Source organism: Conger conger, chromosome 18, assembly GCF_963514075.1.
Source record: "Conger conger chromosome 18, fConCon1.1, whole genome shotgun sequence".
NCBI lineage: Eukaryota > Metazoa > Chordata > Actinopteri > Anguilliformes > Congridae > Conger > Conger conger.
The window spans coordinates 20,011,904-20,037,091 of record NC_083777.1 but is presented as its reverse complement, the minus strand read 5'-3'; the positions used below and the strand labels follow the sequence as shown (position 1 = coordinate 20,037,091).

The window sequence follows — 25,188 nt, the reverse complement described above, 5'->3', positions numbered from 1 at the left end:
TAGGAACCACTGAAGTACATCTTCTGATAGTACAGTTTTTAGATATCAAACTTTCAGTCCCATGTCATTATATTGTTTTATACAGATGATATTGTATATATTGTTAGTCTTAAGAGATTTAAACATTCCAATCATTTCATTGGTTGTATATTAAAATGTTACACAAATTACCCTATAACTGTTCACGAGGGCCTGTAAAGACAACCGCACAATCTGCTAAGTCATTACATCTCATTTGACTTGCAGTTGGAGATACAAAGCGGAGGGGTGATTGTATGTGGCATGCAATAAACCGCAGCTTGCAAAAATCTACACTGGATCTCAGCATGCTTCACTCTGAGCAGCATGCGGTCTCCCTAAATGACATTATACTTCACACTCACAGCTCTGCTACTTCTGATTGGCTGGGAAGCTCTACCCCGCATAAGTTCTGCGCTAGCACAAGAATATTCCTTACCTTCAGATCCCTGTGCACTATCTGTTTCTGATGGCAATACTGCACCGCCGACACGATCTGAAAGACAGCGTTCAATAATTCTGAGTATTAAAGTGACAGCCAACAATCTCATAGGAGGTAGACAGGAAGTAGCATGAGTACAAAATGGATACATGGACATCACGATGACTTCTGCCAAACTCATTTAATGGTGTAAGGACCGTTTGCGATTATACCTAGCGAGGTCTAAACATTTTGCGGCATTAGATTTGTCTGAGAGCAGTAGTACAGTGTGTGGATCTGGGCCGCTGCCATCCTGACTGCTCCAAGTGAAGCCCAGCCTAACTGATGGGTTTCTGCTGACGTGAGCCACTTGCGATGCTAGGCTAGTTTCAGTCGCGCTGTTCTCTGGTGCAGCACTGCGATGCGCGGCTAGTCTCAGTACTGCTTTACTGTGGTGCGGACACTGTGATGCTAGGCTAGGCTAGTCTCTGTACTGCTGTACTGTAGTGCAAACACTGTGATGCTAGGCTAGGCTAGTCTCAGTAGGTTTCTTCTCAGGGTTAGGGGACTTCAAATAATTATGTGCACTAAAGGACACATCCCCAAGTTTCCACAGGTCCTATCCTACCTGCTTTAGAGCCCTTTAAGTACCTTAAAAACACCTGCTATGCCACAGAAACCCTACCCCTACACCAGGCCTCACGCCATACAAACTGACTGAGATTACGGACAAGATTATGGACTGAGATTATGGACAAGATTACGGACCTCTCTGATGATGAATAATGCAGCTCAAACAGGACAGATGAGTTCTCTTTTCATTCATAAAACAAAGAGGTGACTAAACACCTTTTTGTTTGAATATTTTTTTACTATTGCCACTAGATGGCATTATACAGTGGATAAGAGCTGTACTTAAAGCTGCATGAAAGACTAATTTACAATTAATCACTGGACATTGTGTTTAACATACTGTATCTTACTGCTGTTACAAGTAGGGGAACTCGCGTAAAATATGTTTTTGATAACCCAAATTACATCAAGTGCCTTGGGTTTTGGCGGGATGGTTCTTTCAAACCTTTACATCAGTGTACATCTACTCTGTCACAAATATACAGCGACAGTGCATTACAGTTTGTGATGATAATCTTAAATATGAGTTAAACTCAGTACCCCAACTACTGAAACTAACCTCCTACAAAAAAAAAAAAGATTCAGCTGTCCTGTGACACTGCACCAGATCTAATGAAATCTGCAGCAAGGTATTGTGGGAAATCTCTGTTCTGTGACACTGCAGTAGATCCGATTAATTCTACCTCCGGGGGTTCTGGGAAATCTTCGCCCCGTGACAGTGCTGCAGGGACACTGTGATCAAGGGTACAGAATCTCACGTAAATTTAACGGGTTTACGAGTAAATATTCCCCAGGTGGCAGAGCGGAGCCAGCTGGCGTGGGCACGGCCGTTGGGATGATTTGCGGCCCCTGAACTCGGCGCGTCAGACGCAGTGTGGCCGTTAGCATTCGGGGCACGTTCTCAGGCTGGAGAGCTGCCACGCTCCGGCCTGGACCCTGGCCCCCCGCTCGGGGGGGGACCGTGACGAAAACACAGCAGAGAGCATCAGCAAGGGCACTGCAGGGGTGGGGCTACGGGGGCACAACTGAGCAACGGGGTGGAGCTCTAGGGGTATAACCGGGATATATGAGGGTATATCTGAGGAAAGGGGTGGAGCTACAGGGGTATAACCGGGATATATGAGGGTATATCTGAGGAAAGGGGTGGAGCTATAGGGGTATAACCGGGATATATGAGGGTATATCTGAGGAAAGGGGTGGAGCTATAGGGGTATAACCGGGATATATGTGGGTATATCTGAGGAAAGGGGTGGAGCTATAAGGGTATAGCAGGTTGTGGCTTACATGCCCTGGTACGACACTGCCATTGCACTTAACCAGCATTGCTTCAGTATCCAGCAGTAAAATGGACACTGTGTTGTTTATGTCGCTCTGGATAAGGGCTTTTCCGCTGAATGGCAGTTATGTAATGTAACGACAGATCGGCTCACCTGCCGAAACTTCGCTCTGGCCTCTTTCTCTTTCATCCTCCCATGAGCCACCAGGTAGTCGAACACCTCACCTGGAAGGAAAGGGGTAAATGTCATTTCATAATCAAAGGGGAAAAGCCTCCTACATAGGTCTCTTTCAAAGTTGCCAGGAACCTGCATGATTTTTACTGGTATCAGGGAAAGTATTGGACCCAGGAAGAATGATTCATCATGAAAACTCATACTCATAAATGATATATTTGCGATCTGGCACCTTTTAAGGGATAAGGTGGGCAGAACTCTGAGGCATTAAATGCTCTCCTCTCCAAAGCCCCCTGCCGCCCTCCAGGAGAAGTGCGGTTCTACACGCCAGCCCTTTCAAAATCACGCCGCCTAACTCTGCGAAAGGAATGCGTCATTTGGCTGGGCTGGGTTCGCTGTTGCCGGGGACGCTTGGGCAGATGGCGGTCGGCGACGTTAAGACATTCGTTTGGCAGCGACGGCCGTTTGGAGCGTGTGGGATTCTGGGCCGGGGGCGGAGTGATGCTCGCAGGTGGGAGATCTTAGCGTGGCCGCTGCCGGTAACCGTGGCGACATACTCACCTCCGCTGGCGTACTCCATTATTAAATAAAGCGTCTTCTCCGTTTCAATCACCTCGAATAATTTAACTGCGGGGAGAAAGAGAAGAGAAATAATTTAGCAAAAAGAAATATCATGCCAAAAAAGAAAAGTGGATTGGAGACCAAGTAAATTTCAATCTAGATATCTGGATGGTTTGAGCGTCTGACAGTTTTCAGTGGACCAAATCAGACATATCGTGGCATCTGCTCTTTTACTTGGTGCTCAAAGGTAAAGTACCACAGTGAGGTGCAGTCTGATGCTCATATTACACCTTTCAGCAGAATGATGGCACTTGGCATATTGTCTACACATCACTGATGATAATGTGGATTCTGTGCAGAGATGTGAGTGAATAAGCTCTTGTGACAGCCCTAAGTCAGGCCTGACTTGTCTGGAGACCACTCCAGACAAACGGAGATAATGATCCACCGGAGTCAGCCAATCAAAAGCAGGGGGAGATGAGGTATTCGTTTGGGAGATGGGGGTACCTATTCTTTAGACCAGGGTTGGGACACCCTGGTCCTGGCGTGCCAGGGATGTTTTTGGTTTTTGTTCCATCCCAAGAATCTGATGGACCATAAACATTCTGAATATTCACAGGCTGAATGGTGAAGCACTGATTATCTCCAGCACATGGGTCACCTGTACTCAGTAAGCCTGATAATTCATTGATTAATAATTAATAATGGTTAATACAGTTTTGGTTGGAGCAAAAAACCAGGAAAATCTCTGGAGCTCTAGGAACCGGAGCTGTTGGGCACTGCATTCTGGTCATTAAAACTTGAACATGATGTTAAAAAGTCCAAGTACGTACAGCTTCATTAAGGAGAATGACTAAGCCAGGCTGTGAAATGAACACCCGGCACTGGCCAAATGCTGGTAACATTTTCATTGTCTGGTTAGGAGTTTCTACTCTAGCAGCCAATTTGGCAGGTAACAACCAGGTTGTGTTATATTGTAAAAGGTTTTGTGGCTGGTGAAATGTTGAAAATTGCTGGTAAAAGTGGGGCTAATTTCATGCCCTGGACTAAGTTGAATATTTAAAGATGCAGAGGATTCTCTTTGTCAACAGGAACTTCTTGTGGTTAAGAATCAGAGAGGGAGGAAGCAACACTGGAGCCGCGTGTCTGGTGAGCCTATACCATCTTTTTTCAGGTAAATACACTTCCTTTTTAAGAGCCACTTCACAGAATTGGCTGGCTGCCATTTCTTGTCTTTTGAATTCATTGAGATGCTATCACCATGTGCGAGTTTCAGCCGCAATGGTTCTAATAACTCTGAGGCGAGAAGACGCATCAGACGCATTGGGTGTTGTTCAGCCAGGTGTTTGTTTTATCCCTCCCACAGAATTTACTGCGGAGGAAAGCTCACAGTCACAAAGTCACAGCCACAGAGCTCAGGTGCCCTGCACTTTATTTCCACAGGTCAAAGGACTCAATTATGCTGTCTGTGAGCGAACAGGCAGAGTGCCATAACACAAAGAAACAATATCACGCCATGAATCACATTGAGTGCCGAAAGCCAGTCGGATGTAAATCTCTTTACTGTACTGTTACGACCGCAGTACGGCTGAAAATGCAACGGCATTGTAATTACAAGCGGTGAAGCCTTTAAAAAAAAAATTGAAACCTGCTGGCAGTTTATACAGCTTCTTGCAAAAGCGTCATAATGAAAACAAATTTTTTAAACAGTGTAGTTAACTGCACCCTCAACACAAAACATTTGGATTCATTGAGCTCATTCCCAATGAAATAAAAGGAAGGAAAAAAAAAAAGACTTCACAAAACAAATGAACGAACAAACATGCTTGATGAAAATATATCCGTGTAAATGTGGGAATTATTAATGTGACATTCTTAACAATTTGTCAAACAATGTAAATCACTGAAAGTGGTGAATCACAGTAAATGGCCACCTACATGAGGACATAAGGGCCTCTGCTCTCCTCGCAGACAGAAGTAAATTGCAGGTCTTGGGCTGAAAAGTAAAATGGCTTCCTCTCTGCAGCACCTTCCAGCCTTTTACCCTTATGAGCGTAACTCTGCGCTGGCCACCTAAATGGCCGTTCTGACACAAACGATTTTCAAGTGAAGGTGGACGGAAGGGGGGCCAAATGTCGGGGGGGGAACAATAACTGGATCAGGGAAAGCACACCCCCAGCCCACTCCAAATTTCGAGCCATCCACATCATCCAAATGACGTTTTTTTTTTTTTTTCTCTCTCAAGCGAAGACGCCAACTTGCCCGCTTGCTATTAAATGGACGTCAGGTCTGATTGTGTTGATGTCTACTGAACTGTGGAGAAAGGGGGAGAGAGCTGATAGGCTAACTGTAAACAAATCGCAGCATAGACAATTCTTCAGCTGCTTCCACCTGGGGGCCTTTCCTTTCTTTTAAAAACAGTGCATTCGAACCGAATGTTTTCCACTATATAAAACTATATACAAATTAATTCCTGTAAATGAAGTAGATTGTTTCTGCAGATGTTGATTATTACTCTGTCACTAGTGGGATATACAGAGTCGGTTTCGTGGACAGAGATTAAGCTTAGTCCTGGAATAAATGTAATCAAAATTATCATCCAAAATCTAAATTAATCTCGGATGAGGCTTAATTGGAGTGTGTGAAACTGACCCACGGTATGTTCGTGCTGTATGGATTCATGTCTGGACTGGTCACTGTTTCTTATGTATCTGAATAATGTATGTGTGTACTGTTCATTGGAGAAATCTCAGGGTGTGTTCAGAGACGTCAACATCGACAGCTGGAGGAGGCGGTGGAGAAAGAAGTGTATATTGTAAAGAGAGTTGCGACTTTGTCCTACCTATATTAGGATGATTCAAGATCTTCATTATCCTCACCTCCCGAAAGAGCTGTGGGGGAAAAACAGACACCATTAGTCACTCCTGACACTTTTCAAGAAATCAAATTAGCTTGATACATTGTTGTGATGTGCTCCTGAAAAAGCCGTTTACACAGCAAAATTAATGTGCGAGAATGGCGCTAAAATAACTGAATATTTTCATTTTTATAACCCAAGCAAGGATTCATATATATATATATTTAAAAAAAACAGCGGTTATGTTGTTTTTGCACTGCAAAGTGCACCATGTGAGCTCTGAGTCAGTTTTTAGATATTGAAATGACTCAAATGGCTTTGGAGAACCATTAACACAGATTTAGTAACAGCAAAGTTAGTTGAACTGTTTCCATTGTAGCCGTTTTCACACACTCAAATTCAACAATGTCCCCTGAGATCTTTGAAGAACGTCTTCAAGCTCCGTGTTATGTACTCATGTCATGTTCCCGGAAAGACAACCAACATGACTGCCTGTTACGGCCTCTCGTAACTCATGTTTTGTGTCAGTTCTCAGCATGGTGTCAGAAATTACACACACGCTAACCACTGTTGAGGCTGTAGGCTCCACTGGCACAGCAGATTACAGAAAGAAACTTTATGCTATTCTGCCTGCATTTGCACTCCAAATAATGCAAGATATTGGCGAGAAATTGTGAAAACACAAGAGTTCCCTAGTAAAACAGCATTACTGGCAAACTGAGCAGGGAGCAAAGCGCTCTACGGGGCTTGAATCCCGAAGGAAGCCGGCTTTAATTCCTGTAACACGGAGATAAGAACGGGAATTACACATCCACAAACATGACTGAGCACATGGGCTCTGGCCCAGCAGCAGGGATCTCTGCACCTACGGAGGCTGAAGTGTGCGCTGGTCTCCATGCGTGCCTAAGCACTCCAGAGCTTCATTTAAGTCACCCATTGGCTACAGAGTCAACACACCTTGTCTCCTTGGCCATAAAATGGCTGTCGGCTTAGCTTTGGTTCAGACATTAAGTACGGTAACATAACTTTCTATATTAGAATAAGCGAAGACACAGCAGGTATGTACTTTCCATGATGGAGGCAGTGGCAGCAAAAATATTCAAATATCCAGGTCAGTGAATTATACAGCAGCTAGATCATCAGACTAGTTCACGTGCTCCAAGCTACATTCATGTCTTTACATTAAACCTAAAGCAAATTCAACTATAATTCAATTCACATATGAAGATGCATCAGCCCTAGTATCAATCTCATTCCATCGTACTAAGACGCTCTTCGTTACTCTATGAGCTTGACATCCAACGGAATTGCATGTTTCGAAATTGAATAAAATAGGTTCCGTGTGATGAAACGCAAGGCAACCAGCATAATCCCACAGATCGTATTGTAGACCCTCCAGAAACTTGGCTCTAATCTTGACTCGGATAGCTCCATTTCCCTTTGAAGCCGAAACTTTCTAATTGGACACATCTTCTGAAAATTCATTAAGGGGTCTGATCAGGATGTTTCCAAGGGGGTAGAAAACTCCTGTTTCCAACCGGAATATCCTGAAGTTACGAAGAGAGGGAAGACTCACCAATCCCAGTATCTGACCCTGTGGTGTAACAAAAGCTGTGATAATGCTAATTCAATGCAATTGCAATTTGATGATGAGAAAAGGGTGTGCAGACTGACACCAGGCAGCTGACACGACCCGTGTCTCTTTCTGTGTAGTACTGATGCAGAAACCTGTCATTTCATGAAAATCTGCATGAAAATTTCTGCTTCACTTTTATTTTTCCAAATGAGCAAAAGGTTTGCCATATTGATAAGTGACTGGGCAATCATTAAGAGATGGTGCCTTCATGTCCCACCAAATTGGTAGGCGGGGACAGCTGATTATGAGGTCGTCAATCAGGCTTACTGCTTAGTTCCAGTTGCACATTTGTGACCGTTGAGGTTTCGATGTCTCTTTTTATACTGCCATCTTTTGACAATCACTGACAGTCTGCTTAACTGTAAGACTTGAAGTGCTGTGCGTTAAATGCTACTCTCCCCTACCTGTTCTGCTTCTTTACACCTTCTCTGTTAAAATGGCAAGTTTAACACCGGAGAATTTCATCCTTCTTCAGTGCTTTGTCAGTTTTCATTTCGGAGAATCATTTGCATCGGTGAGCTAGACTGCAGCAAACGCAGCGTGTCAAATCTTCTCATTTACACGCAGTGTTTCCGTTGGGCTTCATTATCGCTACAATACTGAGAAACGAGGCAACAATAATCTGGGAGTGTCACCCTGTTCATTCAAGCAGTGCATTTCTGAAACAGACAATATTACCGGTGTGAAGCTTTTGCTCTATTCCTCTAGTGGGTGTAAAAACGTATGTGTGTAGGGCTGCTGGGTGGCTCATCCTGTTAAGGCACAGCTCCACTGTGTGGATGGGCCCCATAGTCTGGTATCTGTTAAGGCTCTGTTCCATTGTATGGATGGGCCCCACAGTCTGGTATCTGTTAAGGCACTGCTCCACTGTGTGGATGGGCCCCATAGTCTGGTATCTGTTAAGGCTCTGTTCCATTGTATGGATGGGCCCCACAGTCTGGTATCTGTTAAGGCTCTGTTCTAGTGTGTGGATGGGCCCCAAGGCAGCATGCTTTACTTTGTACCATGTAGAGGTCAGGTCAGCTTCTGTTCACTTAGACTCATTGTAACACTTTTACAAGCAAATGTAGATAGATCCTGAATCAAAATTATGGCTTCAAGCGAAAGTTAAAAGATTCAAGAGCATCACCCTCGAGTGAAACTTAAAAAGAACCCCATGAATTTCTGATGCAGATTGTAATGTAATTCATTGGAGTCTGTTCTGGTCATTCTCCAAGACCCCACTGCAATTTTAATATGAATGGGTATGTGTGTCACATTATCGTTAAGTGCTTTTCCTATTGCTCTATAAACAAGAGGACAACTTGAGGCAGCTCCTCTTTTTATGGGCACATTTGCCATCATTCCCACTCTAAGATGGCAGTTAAGTATGGGCCAGTAATGATGCCCTTTAACCAAAAATATAATGGTATTGTGCTCCCTCAAATGTACATTGCAATGTCACTGCAGATATATATATATATATATATATATATATATATATATATATATATATATATATATATATACAATTAAGGTAGTGGTTAAAGTACATGACTGGGACCCACAAGATCGGTGGTTCGATCCCCAGTGTAGCCACAATAAGACCTGCACAGTCGTTGGGAACCTTGAGCAAGGCCCCTAACCCTGCATTGCTCCAGGGGAGGATTCTCTCCTGCTTAGTCTAATCAACTGTACATCGCTCTGGATAAGAGTGTCTGCCAAATGCCATTCATGTAATGTAATATTGTACACTTTTCCAGTGTTTTATTTTAGGTCCCAATATCCAAAAGAAGATGTTTGGAGACACTTTTACAAGTCAGTTTTATAAGTCTCCAGATGCTCTCACAAGCTTTACCAAGAACGGGCTGTTTCAATGACTGTCTTTAATATAAATGAACCTCTGTTCTGATTGGCTGGCTAGGTCCAATGAACTGAACACCATCTGTGCCAAGTGTTCGGATTTGTTCCAGCTACAAGGTGGACCATGCTGAAGGTGGACATGAGCATATTGCTATGATATCATAACTTCATGGAAGTCCAAACAGCACATTTACTTGATACAGATTGTGTGGATTAATTTGGAGGCCGTGCATTTTTATACTTTCACACCTTCACCTCCTTTATAATCCACATAGCAAGGCAAATGTCTTTTGAACTTATAACGACATGGATTTTCCTTTCGAAAACTTTCTAATAATCAGACTGTGAGCTAATTGATATATTGGCTATCTGAAATGAAAGGAGCAGCGTAGCTAATAGCTAGATCTAATATAACGGATTAGGCCCACCAGTGATTGACACACAAAGCAACCAGGCCCCACTTGGGAGTAAAACAGGAAACAAATGTGGCTGATTGTAATTTGGGATCTGAAACGTGAACTAATGAACTGTCATTAGCGCTGATTCATTCAGCAACCTCTCCTAACTCACGGCTTGCAATACACACCCTATGTATTTAGACAGCTGGAAACTGGCTGAAGCCATTGGGGTAAAGTACACTTCCCACCTCAGATATGATGCTGGTGTCAGTTTACTTTTCCTAGCACTGTCACTTCATAGGCAATCGATCCATAATTACAGGACCACAATTTATTCACCACCGGTCCCATAGCATTGTGATAGAACCAAACCAAGCCACTTCCTCCTGACAGAATGTTCTAGAATATGCTTTTTTTTCATGCTTGAAAGAAAGTGGGGCCAATCGCAAATCTATTTATCAAAGAATAGAGCTAAAAGATCTGCTTGTACTGTCCTGCTAAAGTGTTCACAACCCTCCCCAGCTTGTCCTTAGTTACCACCGCCAGCAGAGACCACGGCTGTGATGAACCCCACCCTCATACCGACGCTTCAGAATAGGAGTCAGGTGCTGAGAGCAGCTTACTGCAGGCGTCCCGCCTGGCTTTTACAGCAGCGCACTTCTGATTGGCCGCATTTCACAAAGCGTCTCAATCCGTCTGAGTGCTGATCACTCGCGCCTTTCAGCCTGTGGGAAATGAGCTTAGGGTGCAGACCGGGGGTAACTTGATCCTCCATCGGCACTCCTGCTCTGAGGTGTTTTATGAATTCGGGTCTTGATCTACCTCTTGTTAGCACCACTCTTGCCCCTACGGAGCTGGGTTAGCTCCGATTGGAAGCCCTCCACCTCCTTCATAACCACTTCACAGACCCGTAATGGAAGAGGCATTTTTGACTCGATTACCTTGACACCAAACGAGAGACAAGCGGGAAATGCACAGTGAACACGCCTGGTCTCGCTCTGACCGAAGAATGACCCAAACTCGGAAAAACAAAAAACAACCCCCTTGAAAAAAAGGAGCTTTGGAACAGCAAGTCCTTGAGTGTACAGGGAAAATGCACCAAACAGGAAACCAGACTCCACAATGTAGTGACACTTACAAACAGAGCACTTGAGAGCTGCATAGCGCCTTTTTAATCATTTTCACATTTAAAAACAATCTACATGTGTCACCCCAGCAACAGTGACCTCGTTCACCTCAGCTCCTAAGAAAGCGTCAGTGAAGCCATTCAGAAATGGAAGACTTCAAACACGTCCCTTTAGCTGGAAGGCGTTCGATGGGGATCGAAAGCTCCAGTCCTGGATGGCCACAGCATCTGTGGGCTTTTGTGCTTTCCTTTCAATCAGAAGTCAATTTCGTCCTTCAAAACCAGATTCATGTACTCTTTTGGCCCTTGACTCAAAGCCCAGCTCGATGCTGCTGTGTCTCAGAAGACCCCGTGACTAGTGAAGACGCACAGAACCATCTAGAAATGTTTCATACATATTTAAACGCGTGCGCATCTTCATAACCCCTTACATATACCCATAGATCATTAATAAGTAATCTCAGCTTCAACAATCTTCCAATGTACGTCCCTTTAAAGCAGCCAGTGTTGTCTGTGTTGACTATAAATAGCCGTGGCTTTTAGATGCTATGCTTCCGGTAACAGTTGGATTTCTCTCCTGGCTTTCGGCTCCCTGCCTGCCTGACATTCCCACTGGAGCTGCATTCCCGGTTCATGTCGCGGGATGCGTGTCCGGTGAGTGTCTGTTGGGATGCTGCGGTTAGCAGTACTGACCGCTGTGCTACTCCTCGCTGTGCTAGCTGTTTCAGCTGTCATATAGCCACTCCAATGACAGCGCTCACATCCCAGCCCTGCACCCCCACAGCTCTGCCTGAGGTACAGACACAAACATGCAACAATGCACGCTAGCACACACACTCAAAATTATTACAAGTCCATGGGGTTACAATACTGCACCACAAACCCTCCACAATGTGCTGGGTTTCATTGTCACAAACCTCAAAAGTGGCAGTCGTGACTATGGCCTGTAACAGGGTGAAGGAATGCTTAGCAGCTATGTTCCACTGATGACAACAGAGTAATTTAGCAATCAGCACTGTGAAAAAGCACCTGACGAGCAGGTGGGAGTGACTTCAGTATCTGTTACAGGCTTAACGGGCTTCATAATCTCAACGAATCATTATACCGTGTGTCTAGACACAGCTTTACTAACAAACTTTTCCCATTACATAAGCAATGGGACAAACCCGGCAGGGACATTACGCACAAGTATCCAACTCCTAAAATGTGATGTTTACAGTGAAGGACCCGCATTCATCATTTAGCTGGGCGTCTCGACCCTTGGATGCTTTATCTCCAGTGTCTGGAATGGGAAGTTAAATGTCTGAGGTATTTTTACTGCAATTATCCAGAATTTCTTTAAACTCCTTTTCACCAAGGCTGTGTCCGAGGTCACTGCTTGCATTGGCCTGAATCACAAAAAAATGTGAACCCCAATTACTGAACTCTGATTAATCAGAAGAAGTAACTGACCCATGGTTTATTAGCAAAAAACACTTTGCCTATTTATAAGGAGTAAGGCAGACTTATCTTGCATCACTGTCAACTGTCAGATTCAGTGCACCGTGAGTTTATTAGGCTGCCAATGAGGTTATTTACCAAGGAGCTACAAGAGTATGACACTGCAGAAATTACCCTCCACAGCAGTGCTTTCACAGGATAGACTTTACCCGGTTTGGATTTTTAGACAAATTCACCATGAAGAGCAGCAGTGGGACTAAAATGTGCTCTTTCACATTCAACCCCTCACTTCCCAAGGGCCCAGCTCCCTCAGGCCTCCCAGTGTCTGTCAGCTCAATGGCCAGATTAGGTTAAGGGTGTAAATATTAGCACAAAATGGCAGGTTAAATCGTGCAAATCTGGGCTTTTCGTGGTTAATGCCGACTAAGCACCTCCCCGGGCTCTGGAGTAACACGGAGCGGGTAAATGCCGATTCATCGCATCCGGCTTTTCCCAGCTGTTCTTTTCCTGCCCACGCCTGACTTGGTGTCTAACCCCCCCACCCCCGCCCCCACTGCGACGTGCTTGAACAAGAGGAAACGTAATTTGCATTCTGTCCATAACGAATCGATCTAGCGCGTCGTTCCATCGTTGTTTCGTATTTCCACATGTGCGTATGCAAGTCCTCTGCTTACGGACCGATGACGAAAAAGTAGCGTGGCGCCTAGCTTGCGTACACAATCTCCAATAAATCAATAAATAAAATGAATATAAATTACAGGGAGGGGCGGGGGGGGGGAGATGTGTAGACGGCAATAGCCTTGGGGTGTCCAGACCGCACGGTCCTCATGGCAGCCCTGCAGAGGTCGAAGGGAGAGACGCAGCAGATAAAGAACATGACTGACAGTTTGAGAGGATCAGATATCCACCACCACCCCCAGGGCCTGTGTGGATTCCTCCAGCCAGGCAGCCTGACGTCTGCTGCATTACAATGATCGTCTCGCCAGGCTGGGAGAGAGAAAGAAACCCTGGGAAAGTTCTTGGTTGGCCACACGGTCCATGTCATTGGCTGATGAACCCCTCTGAGGCACCATGTATGTGGTATGTGCATGCCACGGCCAATTAAGTACTGCCCCTGGGGGGACTGCTGGCTCATTTTCAGATGCTGACTGACAGTCTCGCACAATAACCTGCGTGGTGTCTGTTAATGAACTAGTACATGAAACCCTTTACTAACATGGTCAAATGAATCGAACGACAGGCCAAGGACACATTAGACACATACAGTTTTTCTGTCCCATATTATAGCATTTTAAAATGCAGGCTAACCACTGCAGCCACAAAATGGCGGGATTCTGAGACCAAAGAGTTTAGAAATGAACCCGGAGGCAATTATTCAAGATCATTTTCCCTCTGTGCCACAAGTCTGGACTGTCAAAACAGGGCCCTAAAATAACATTGTTTTTGTATAAATCCCAGCCCTTTCATCACAACACTAAAAAAGAACAAAAACAAATATCAGTGGAGTGACCTGGATAGAGAAATCAACGTCAGAGTTAATTTCCATTTTTACCTTCATTGCAATTCTCACCTTTATCATCAAAATAGTCTACTGAAGGGCTCCTAGTTTTACAGGACATTTATTACATTACTGTATACATATACAAAGTGTTTTTTTAAGCCAAATGATCACTTTGGTTTTATATTACCTATAGGTTTTTTCTTTGCTGTAGGTACAGTGTACTATTTCTGTATGTCCCCATTAGGAAGTCCTCAGAGAATACCGTGTCGTCGTAACTCACAGAATGACATCAGAATTCAATATAAGATTTACAGATAGGGTTAACGCACCGAGGAGAAAAAACATTGGTCACAGTATATAAATACGCAATGTATTCAAGCAATCGGTCCAAACCCATAAATAATGCAATGTGCCATACGAACTGCGGATGAAAGCTTCCTTTGTAAACCGGATACGTTGGGAGGGCACGGAAAAGTATGCTTGACCAGACCAGCGCTGCAAATACACTGTAGAGAAGCACAGCAATGCGATGCTCTCTTCCAGCTGACCTGCTCCATGGTTGCCTGGTGTGGCACAGTGCTGTTGCCCTCTTAAGCTAAGCCTCTAAGGATTAAAAGCAGCACCAGTACCGTGCGAGGTGCAGGCTACTCGTATCGTGAGATGATGCAATACACGTGAAAGTAAAATGGCGGCACTCAGTCACTGCCACTGACGCGTACAGCCGAAAATCTCCACGATGAGAAAGAAGGCACTGTTTGCACTTTGCGTCAACTAGAAAAATTGAATTAAAATCTAAATTAACAGGGTTCATAAACTGGAGGTATAAAGTGCACTGGGAAAACTATAGACAGAGCTACAGCAAACTGTTCAGCTTCATGCATTTCTCTGTCACGTAACCAGGCAACAAAGTGGCATCACCTCCTTTGAACTCTCCTCCGAGGACCTCTGGGTATCGTGATGCCCGATTGGCCGACGCAAAGTGACAGACAGCAGAAGTGCACAGCTGAAGCCGTTAATTCGGCCAAACCCCCTGCAAGGCTTTCCGCCATTCATATGTAATTATTGCCGGGGGGGGGTTAACAGTCTGATCTCGGCTGAACGCTGCCAAACAAACATCTCTGCCCTGAAGTTCACACGAGCCGTCCGCTCTCTTCTGCTGCTCTAAATCAAAGCTGAGCATACAGGATCCAAGGTGGGAAAGCTGGCTTCACTATATCTCTTGTAATCTTTATCATATCTCCTGTGATAATACCTCGCTTCTAGTTCATGCCATGCCATAACTCACTTGGCCTATGTTGTATTTACCATGTGGATCATACTTGATGTTCTTGGCTATGGATGACTGATACTTTGTGTGAATTGTACCTTGTCTGACCTGTGTTCTGGAGTAGCTCCAAAACATTGTCCTTCTGTACTCACTTATTATACACCATTATATTTCGGATGAAAGCATCCGCCAAATGAATGAAATGCGATGGAAAAAGCAAGAGAAGAGCCACTGAACCTCAAGCCTTGGAGGGTTCTGTCCAGCTGAGGAACTTCCCCTTACTGAAGGCATTCCATCACCAAAAGAAGACTACAGGACCCACAGGGAGATTGTATCGAATCTGGGCCATGCAGGTTCTGAGAGTGGGCCAGTATCATGGCGGCAGGGCTCTCCACTAACCTTTTTCCAATGATCACATGTGCTCCACAAGTTGATTAGGAGCACAAATGCATCCTAAATGAGCAGATGTGCTCCTAAACTATTTTTGAAGTTAGCACACATCAATGAGCAAGTGCTGCTCAAATGGGAGCGCTGGAGAGCCCTGTCTTGGGCGACTCTTGGTTGGCCATCATCAGATAACCGTGCACATGCTCTCTAACTGACAGTCCTTTTAAAAAGGAGAAGAACATGGTGAGGAAGAGTAACCTGGGAAAAGCAGCTGAACCTCTCCTGGTTCTCCAAAAGCAGCAATTAGAATTATTTCACAAACCTAGCGGCGCGGGCACAAGAGGGGTGTTGTCGCCCGTGGTTCTCTGGACTCGCCTGCAGAGGAACGCGCTGTGCTAAACTGGGGGTGTGGGTGAATGGGGGGGGGGATGTTGACGCAGTAAAATGGGCTTGTCTCGCCCCACTCGCTATCGGCCTGATTTACGATGATTGCGCCGCTGACTCCAGTCCTACAGCTCTGTGGCTCCTCGGGGTTGACAGTCCCTCTTAAATTACCAGCTGATTAAAACTTGGAAAACCGGGTATGATTACAACCTTTCCAACTGATGGCTCCAACTAAAATCTGACTCTGCTGGGTGAGGATAAAAACCAGCAGTAGCCTATATACCAGAAGGTATATTCATGCATACCCATCTGGACCCAGCAGCCACTAAGTCTTCAGTGACCTTCAACTTCACTGGAACAGAAATAACTGATTTTTCATTTTAAAAGGATCATAAACCTGTGCTTTATGACTATGATAAAAAATGGGTTCCCTTAACATGCTGAAGTTGCACTAACCACAACAAGCTAATTTGGTGCTCACTTTCTCTCCAGGCAGCCTGAACTGAAGAGCTAGAAAACCAGCATTCATGCTCAGAATTCCTCTGCTTTTCTGTTACATACACCTGTACCCAGAAAAATTATCACAAAATTAAACATGGATACGCTTGCCTTGGAGCAGAAAAACGTGAGGCAAATTTGACCAAATGTCAGCCAAACTGTGGGCCAGAATTTGAACAGGTCAAAAGAAGCACTAGACAAGTTTCAAATCCTACAGTTTACATCGGACATAAAACAAGGTGGACCATTTGATGTCAAACTCAAGTGGATTTCAGTGTCTTCGTGCTTTCTATTCAAGCAAATATCGGCACTGGAAAAGGTATGTGGACACACGAGCCGAATAACTCGACGGAATAACGTGAACATTCGGGGCTCAGAAGGGGCACCTCAGGAGAGAGTCCCACAATAGCAGCCCAAAGCGAATGAAGACAACGAATGAAAATTAAAGTCTGCTGCGTGTTTCACTCTGGAGACAGCGCATTGCCTTTCTTCAAAATGGCTTAATCTAGAAAAGCAATTAGAATGAATTAAGACTACAAACATATTATCTTCCCAGACGATGGCAAGAAGATGAACGCAGGGGGCCCGAGCTGCAGACATCTTAACGACGTTCAACGTAACGTCTATCCCAGCAGTCCCCTGTTGTACAGGCCCCGATCGGGAGGTGGGGGAGGGGGGGTCTGGCAGTCCACATCCGGCTTACAAAGCAGTGATTTATGGCCTACACACAGCCTCCAGGCACATGTAATCAAGCAGATAATGGTTCCTTAAAAAATAGATCTTTCACAATGAAAAGCACCAGTCCATTAGAGCTAAAAGATCGATTTAGTCAAAAGGGCTCAACATACCATAACTGCGATCATGGCTGCTCTGATACGATCACAATGAAACTGCAATTTATTTGAAAATAGCACAGTAGCCTTCCACGGGCGCAATCCCATTGTAAGGGCAACAAAGGCAGATGAGCGAGCCACTGCCACGGGGAGGCCAGCATGTCCAAATAAAACTGGGTAAAGCAAGGCACCAGAGGTGGAATATCCAGTTTCAGAACGTAAGTTCTCCTCGGCATTTTGTTCCAAACACCAGGATTTAACATCCAGCCTTCAGTCAGAACCAATTGGGGAAACCAGCTGGCTGTGTTCATGGGTTGGAGAAAACCTTGGCAGGACTTTCCTCCTGTGGAGGGCACACATGGACGGTTACATTGAAAATGGCCGAACACAAGCCAACCCCCCCATGGAAAAGAGATGAAGATCTCAGTGGTCTTTCACTCCAGGATAAACACATTCAAAACGACATAATATAGACAAAGCTATGAGAACAATCAAGTCAGAGGCATCTCTCCCCCTTTCACTCCAATGTTTTAGCTAGCCTTGAATGATCCCGGCAATTATGATGCTGTTGCTAGCACATGTAACACGTTTTAATAGCATGGAGACCAATGATGATGTGGATTATCTGGATAATTAAACAGTCCCTATATACTGTCATTACAATAATTCAGACTGACTTTAATATCGCTGCATGATTTCTGGTTATCTTGTAGGTATACATCAATACATCAGTCTGCCATTTTAATGGACCTTTAATGGTAATTATGAGGGTCACCAAGATCAGCACTAGTAGGAAAAAGGGAGATCTCAGAAAAGAGAATTTGAAGATGGTCTGGTCCTTCCACTGTTTCAGGGTAGCCAATTCCAGGAATGTTTCCAGCCAATTCTTGGAAGCCAAATCCTTGGAAGCCAATTTTCAGCCAATTTTCAGCCAATTTTGATTGGAATTCACCTTAAAAGTTAAATAAAATGTATTTATTTCAGTCCCAAGAGAAAAGTAACTACTGTAAAATCCCAAGTGCGCCATATAGCATTCTCATACCTTTTTGTCCAATCAAAATGACTGCTATAGTGTTGTTTTGAGCCCATATTACAACTCTACTACATTTTCTCAGCAAAAGCCAAAACCCCTGAGAATTTGGGTGGGACTGAAATGGTGAAGGTGTCACCATTCACATCTATACCATTCAAAAGGAAGAACATTTCTAGTTCCACCTTAAAAGGGCGGTTCAATCCCTGGTGTAGCCACAATAAGATCCACACAGCCGTTGGGCCCTTGAGCAAGGGCCTTAACCCTGCATTGCTCCAGGGGAGGATTGTCTCCTGCTTAGTCGCTCTGGAAAAGAGCGTCTGCCAAAATGCCAATGTAAATGGGTGATTTTTCCAGGTAAAACATGAACTGATTCCATTTCTACGACATCCTCAGGGTGATTACTACCCCACTAGTTCTATAATGTACATATGGACCAACCCAGGCTCACAATGCAGTCAGGAGTGAAGTGCTTCAGGCAGAGGTTGCAAGTTTGTTTCCAACACAAATCCCTGTCACTTTACCCTTCAGCAGTAAGTACTTAACCCGAATCGCTTCAGTAAGTACACAGCAGTACAAGTCAACGGTATGTAAAACATCTACGCTGTGCAAGGCGTTCTGGATAAGAACATCTGCTAAATGCTTACAGCCAAAATGTAACTGTTCACTGGGGAGTTGAGCTACCCTCACTGCGACTGTGCACAACAGAGATGGTTTCACGTAACTAGAGATGGTTTCACTGTGGTGTGACCCTTCAGTAGGCCACTTCACATTAACCCCAGAGTGCGTTTGTATGCATTCAAATGAATTCTGACTCAAAACCAACCCCCAAAGGGTTGCCTTTCAGAAAAGACCCGGATTATGCCTGTAGTCAATAGGGTACAAGAATGGTAACAATTTTATTCTGGGTATGTCAAATCCAGGCTTGTATTAAAAAAGGGGGTGCTACAGAGACGGCCAACTACTCCAGCAGTTTGATCGGTAAGAAGAGGTAACAGAACAACCAATATAAAATCAAAATATCGCCAGTCCGTTTATATGACGGCCTGTTCCTTATTTACCAAACTGGAACTTTCATTAAAATATGACTCAGAAATGGTGGGCCATGGGAAGACATTCCTTTCCACCACTCGCATACACACACGCAAGCACATGGATGCACGAACACCAATACTAATCCCAAAGAGACAGAAAACACTGCGTGGGATTTAAAATCCCTGTCAGGCCTTCTCAATCTCCCGGCTGCCTCCACAGCCACTCACGGGTGTTCCAGAGGCGCTTGGCGGGAATGCGTTTGGGGAGGGGAAGGCGGGGAGGGATCCGAATTTTTTGGCCCGTGGCTGTGCAGTGGAGTGTGTAGTGGAGGAGATCCAGGAGGCTATTTATAGCAAGACATTTCTAAAAACGACAACAACAACATTCCTGGCTGACAGGGACATGTGTTGCACTTCCTGTACAGATTCTCAGGTGGTCTGGCAGTGCATCCCCCCCTCCCCCCCAACACTCCCTCCCATGTTCTCCCTCCCCCATATGACACTCCAGACTGAATCCACAGTACCACACTGCAGCCAGGCACACAGCGCTCTAACTCACTCACTCTCTCTGGCATGGTTTAGCAGTGTCTGCCCTCTCCCCCTCTCTCTCTCTCAATCTATCACTTTCTCTTCCCTTCGCTCTCTCTACCTATCTCTCCTGCATGCTCTAGCAGTGTGTGCCCTCTCTCTCTCCCTCTTTCTCTCCTATCTCTTTCTCCTGTATGCTTTAGCAGTGTATGCTCTCTCTCAATCTACCCCCTTCTCTTTCTCTCTCTCTCTCTCTCTCTCTAGCACTCTCTCTCAGATATACAGGTTTAAAGGTACAATGGGTAATTTTGGACTTCTAACGGTCAAGAGAGGAATAGAAGCAACAAACACCTTCAAACCACAGCACTGTTTATCCCTCCCCCTTCTCTGTAATTTTCCAATTTTCAACCAATGAGCTTGAATTATTGTACAGGTATACAATGAGTTGCAGTGTCGGGCTGTCAACTGTAGATTTTGAAACCCAAATTTAAGGACTATAAATTCAGCAGAGGGTGAGTCAACATGTCAGTGAGCCTTTTTCAATGATAGGAAGGGATTCACAATGGTCTTGTAACAATATTTTAACACAAAAATCTTACCTATCGTACCTTTAAGGTTAGACGATGAAGGACACGTTGGTCAGATGTCTGGTTTAACTGCTTCCGCCCTTGACATACATTATATTTCAGGGAAATTAGGCCCATAAGTTCATACGTTTGAATCTGCGCCATCTTGGCCTCCTGTATCTCAGGATAGCGATGCTCTGTGTGAAACTGAAGATCAAAGGGACATGCGTCTGTGGATGTTCTGACAGGGAGTGGTCCTGCTCCCTCTCTCTGGGCAGTGAATCTCCCCGCACGTCCTCCGACTGACATATTTACACACACGGCATGCGCCGCCGGGCTGGAGGTCCGTCTAGCGTAATCACAGGCTGAACTTAACGAGGAGCAGGCAGAGCTGGAGGCTCAGAGGACTCCAGTTACAACCTCATTAGTGTCATCACACGGAACGGCAGAGCGGAGTATTGATCTCGGCCAAATGAGTATCGAGAATATCCAAAGGCTGCTTGAGTGTGCAGCACACACAGGTACTGAAAAAAATAAAAATAAAAAAATATATATATATATATATATATATATATATATATATATGTGTGTGTGTGTGTATACATATGTATATGAGATAATGATGATGTTCACAGCGAGGTATGAAGGTTTGTTTGGTTGAGGTATGGTTGTGTCTCTGGTCTAAGTGCTGGAAACTGATACCGGAGGATTTCGTAAAACAGATGCTGTACAAAATTGGTGCCATTCAGCAGCCTAAATAATTAATAAAGGGTCAGCAGTTATGTTCAATAACTCAACGCATGCGTTTCATTCCATTCCAAGGCACAGATGGAAAGTTAAAAACATTCCTGTTGAGTGTATCATACAGTATATATACGTCAGCTTACTAAATTCCTGACATAGCCATTAGCGTTCACCAACTTGAGTTTAGTCTAACAAAAATCATGTAGAATGGTTCTGACAAACACTCTCATTGTGGTTCATTCTCATAAGGATTCACCAGGCCTTGTTGTTAAGACAGCTGCTGACGCAATGTGCCAGATTAAGAGTGTCAATGTCCAAAGTACTTCTGTCAGGAAGAAGTTTCTCGGGATAGACACAAGCATCATTAAAATGTCTCATCAGGCAACAGAGAGAGTCATTTGTGCTCATGCACAGGAAAACAAAGGATTGTATACTGTTTGGTAAGTGTGATTCCACTCTCTGCCTGAGGATATGGTATACAAACCATGATATATTCTGTCTGAAGAATCTCTAGTTAATGTTTGTTATGACAAGCGGCCATTCAAGAGTGTCTCTCTGGAGTGAACATCTGCTGTGAGGGTTCTTTCTCTGATTCTGGTCAGGTCCCCTCTCAGATCCTCCCATCCGGCTTGTGCACAGTAGCCACAAAGACGTTCTGGGTTAATCTTCCAGTCGGGCTATAGATCAGTGACCTTTTTTTCCCCCTGCGCTGTAGTGCAAATGTGTTTGTCCTTCAGGGAGAGCCTCTGCTGTAGTGTCCGGCTTCAACGTCCGGCCTTCCTTCTGTGTGGGTTCCAGCCCCTTTCCTCATCTCCCTTTTTATTATTATTATTATTATTATTATTATTATTAACCCTTCTTTAACCAGGTCCACTGAGAATATGTTTCTCTTTCTCAAGGATGCCCTGGAAGAAATACCAGAGAGAACAGTTGCAAGTGGGGGAGAGCGAGGGCAAGATCAAGGGTAAAGCCCCTGGAGCAGTTTTTGGGCTAAGAACCCAGTGGCCCAGTTCTCCCTTTTTCTTTTAGGGACCAGACTACATCTCTCCAGATGAAGTCAGCATCCCCATGTGCCAACTGGATGCTCAAACCAGCAACTTTACAGTTGCCTGCAGGCAACCTACCACTATGCTACACTGCCACCCTTATCCTCATCTCCGTGAATATACAGTGCTGGTCGACAGCGCTCGTGTTCAGAGACCGGGCTTGTAGCTACAGGCTTACAGGTTGAAATCCCGAGGGGGACATCGCTGATGGACCTCTTGCGGAGGTTAACTCGACGGTGCTTCACTGAAGATCCAGCTGTGTAAATGGAGAGTACACTCGCGATAACGACATGTCATGTACGCATAAATCCTCAGTACTCAACCTTTAATTCCTGTGTTCTTCCTTACAGTCTCCCTGTGACATCAGATTTACCGATTTATGGTAGCGGAGTTCAGCAGCCTCCACCATAAACCCGCTATCGGCTTTTGCCATCGGATGGCCTTTGGCACGCTCCCAGTGCGTAACCCGGATAAGGGCAAAAGTCCTAACCAGGAGCGGAGGGGGGGAACGGGAATGTCGTGGAACGCCCGCCTTTACAGGCATTCCTTTTCATTAGCGCGCCGGGAGGAATTCATGACCTCATCCCCGCGCCAGATGAGCGGCCGCAAAACATGCCGCGGCAGATTCCGTACAGCCGCCAGATATCCAACTCCGCATTCCTGACACGGACAGCGTCGGCCTCCCTGCCCCTGAAACCCAAGCCCTCCTGTTCCGTTCACGTTTGGAAAATTCATTAAAAGGGGGTGATCTACTGCGCTTTCGCTCACAAGTATGTTAAGTATTTTCCTTTTTTCTGCACATAAATTATTCTGAAAGATATGGGGAAAAAAACAACCTGCCGCCTTATCTTCGCAGTTACCTCTAGCAGTATTTTTCTTCAGCATTATCTGTAGTTCATACATTTCAGACGAGTGGAGCTAATGCAGGAAAACTACAATTCCCGCCGTGGACCGCTCTGCAGGAGGCAGTTCGTACACTGCGTGTCCTCCCCTCACTCTCACGTCCTGGCCCAAATGTTCGACTTCTTTGGGAATGCGAGCACTGGGATCATATCCACAGGATATCTCCACTGTTTTCTTAAGGGAGCTGGGGTTTAGCTTGTGTTAGACAGCTGCAAGAGGCTGTTGTGTTATCACCTCTAAGAGCTGAACTGGATTTATGTTTTGGTCTGTCACACACAGGCTGCTGTAACCACAGTACAATGCAAAATCCCCCCAAAAAAAGTCACTCAAGTATTTTCATCTTATATTGAGAATCTTGTTTCTTTGACTTTTTCGGCAGATTTGCCAATGGCGCAAGGAAATTGTCAAGCAAACATTAACTTAAAACAAGCTAATGTTTTCTAGTTAAGAGAAAAAAAAACTAAGATCGTAAGTCTTATTACAAGACTAAAGCCCTTTTTTTGCAGTGTAATGATGTCTCCCACGGGCCTCGGTGCGCACATTCGCAGGTTTCTGTCCACACATCAGTCTTCGTAAATGCGCCCTGTCGTTGTATCACGCCCTGTTGGCGCACACTCTGTACATCCTGTAAAACATGGCGGTTCCCTGCGGTGCTTACGCGGCGCGTAGCTACGCCCAAACGATCGCGGGGTGCGCGGGACGGTTTGGGGCGCGGCTTCAGACGGCGCTAGCGCGGCCCGGAGCGGAGTGGCGGGGTGAAGGAAGACCGCAGTCATCGACAGAGACTCCCCGGAGGACCGGGGAACATCAGCCCAGCGCTCGCAGGAAACCCGAGTCCGTCCCCGAAGGCGTGTAACGGGAGAAGGGGAATGACTGAGCTGCTGCAGGATGACGCTGCTCGGGGAAAATGCGTCGATAGACACGGCGCAGTCCTGCGACTGCAGTGCCCTTTCACGAGGGCCGCGTCCTTCCACCGTCTGAACGCTGAAGCGTTTCATAAAGCACTTTACTGGCCTGCCTATGTAACGCTGACCATAAACGCCAATGATGAACGTTAATGATTTTAGGGAGGGGACTATAGAACAGAGCAGAGCAGAGCAGAATTGTCAATTTAGGAAAAAATTAAAATTAATAGATCAAAACCATATAGAACTTTATGGCCCTTTTCAGTTCATGCCTTGAATTGCTATTCATCCTGTGAAAATTTTGTGAAAGAATTACCCAGTATTATAATAATAATGGGAACAATAACAATAATAACTATTATCCTTCAAACCTGATGTGCAGTGTAACTGCAGAAACTATATTCTGTAAAAAAAAAAAAAAGGTCTACTTTAGAAAGATGTTTGAGTATCCTGAGGCCCTGTTCGTTTGTTCTGCTCAAAGCAGACGTGATTTCTGTGGCTTTAGACTCACGGGGCGGCATGAGGCAGACTGATCCTCCGACAAATACGAGACGTTTCGGGAGGTCAGAAAGGCGCAGAGCTCCAGCGGGCCGGCCCTGTGAAAGGGTCGGGGAGCCGGCCCAGGGGCGAGTAGGAGTATCCGTTTTCGGGACCGACAGCCTGGAATCCGTGGGGTGGCAGCCGAGCGGTCTCTGATGGGCCCGCGGGCGCGTCTGCAATCTTACACTCTGTATCAATCACCCCTCTACCCCCCAGGTCTGCTCTACCAAATCCCCCCCCCCCTCAGCTCCTGGTCCGCTCCACCAAAACCACCCCCCAGGTCCGCTCCACCAAACACGCCCCCCCCCCCCCCCCCCGCCTCCCCTCTCCTTCAGACCTCCCCAGCGACTTCATATCCTCCGTATTGATTTACTCTGCACCATTACCGCCTCACACAGCCATCTGGGTCAGTCTGGAAAAAGCAATTCGGCCTGGAATTTCAAGAACTTTCTAGATAACCTCTATAAGTTACTGAGCAAGACAGCAGTAAAATAGATAATTACCCTACCCTGCATATCAGATAAAAGCAGCTGAAAAATGTGTATAATCTGGTGTACAACGGTACGTTATAGAGGTAGGTTTTTCTTGCCTGACTGCACCGCCCGCTGTTTTCTTTTTGCTATTGGCAGAAACCTGATT

The 25,188-nt window shown here is 45.3% G+C and overlaps 1 protein-coding gene across 2 annotated transcripts in view; it reads right to left on the bottom strand.

Annotated features, from left to right (window-relative positions):
• Positions 1-25,188, bottom strand: part of mark1 (MAP/microtubule affinity-regulating kinase 1) — an 85,867-nt gene that overhangs the window by 20,251 nt on the left and 40,428 nt on the right. For both annotated transcript variants that reach the window (XM_061227725.1, XM_061227726.1), the window contains exons 4-7: positions 5,927-5,975; positions 3,085-3,150; positions 2,503-2,573; positions 458-514 (exon numbers count right to left, since the gene is read on the bottom strand). In XM_061227725.1, coding sequence (XP_061083709.1) covers positions 458-514; positions 2,503-2,573; positions 3,085-3,150; positions 5,927-5,975 — 243 coding nt within the window. The remainder of the gene's footprint in view (positions 1-457; positions 515-2,502; positions 2,574-3,084; positions 3,151-5,926; positions 5,976-25,188) is intronic.